Source organism: Limulus polyphemus, unplaced genomic scaffold, assembly GCF_000517525.1.
Source record: "Limulus polyphemus unplaced genomic scaffold, Limulus_polyphemus-2.1.2 Scaffold3471, whole genome shotgun sequence".
NCBI classification, from domain to species: Eukaryota; Metazoa; Arthropoda; class Merostomata; order Xiphosura; family Limulidae; genus Limulus; species Limulus polyphemus.
Genome location: NW_013669081.1, coordinates 119,162 through 119,779, shown reverse-complemented (window position 1 = coordinate 119,779; position 618 = coordinate 119,162). Strand labels below are relative to the sequence as shown.

Genomic DNA, 618 nt, shown 5'->3' with positions numbered 1-618 from the left:
ACAGAATATTAATTGGTAAATCGTAAAGGCTTTTCACTATCTTTAAATTTTAATGGTCCGCGACAGTTTAAGGAGGCAGCGAGCCGGTTCTGGTATCGAAAAGGTGAAGTATGGTGTACTAAACATTATAATATAACATTTTTAGCCACTTCGGCGAGCATAATAGGAATTTACAAGCAGTAATCCTATCGGTAGCCGCCAAATATGACAATCGCTAATCGTATCATTTGTTCTCTTTCAGAACCTTAAGGAGCAGATCATGACAACAAACGTATGGGTTCAACAGGTAAACATATTGTTGTTATACATTTGTGTAAGATATATTTCTAACGTTTTATTTAATTTTGTAATTTTAAGGCATTGTATCATAATTTTAGTATAACTTGTACATTATTCTCTGATTAGTTTATTCTAAATGTTTTATATTTTTTTCTTGTGGTATTTTTATTGAATTCTTTCTACAAGTTAAACATTACATCTTTGAAAGCGTTATTTTAGCCACGGTAACTTCAGTTTTTACAACACGTTATTTGATACAACATTAAAGTATACAATGGTATCATGCTGGGATATTTGAGTATATTATCATGTACTTGGCCCGGCATGGCCAGGTGGTTA

At 32.2% G+C, this 618-nt stretch overlaps 1 protein-coding gene across 1 annotated transcript in view; it reads left to right on the top strand.

The window, feature by feature from the left end:
- Window positions 1-241: 241 nt before the first annotated feature.
- LOC106469410 (acetylcholine receptor subunit alpha-like) overlaps window positions 242-618 on the top strand; it is a gene marked incomplete at its 5' end in the record, with an annotated part of 21,266 nt that continues 20,889 nt past the window's right edge. The window contains one exon of the mRNA XM_022397922.1: window positions 242-286. Within this exon, the coding sequence (XP_022253630.1) occupies window positions 242-286 (45 nt within the window). The remainder of the gene's footprint in view (window positions 287-618) is intronic.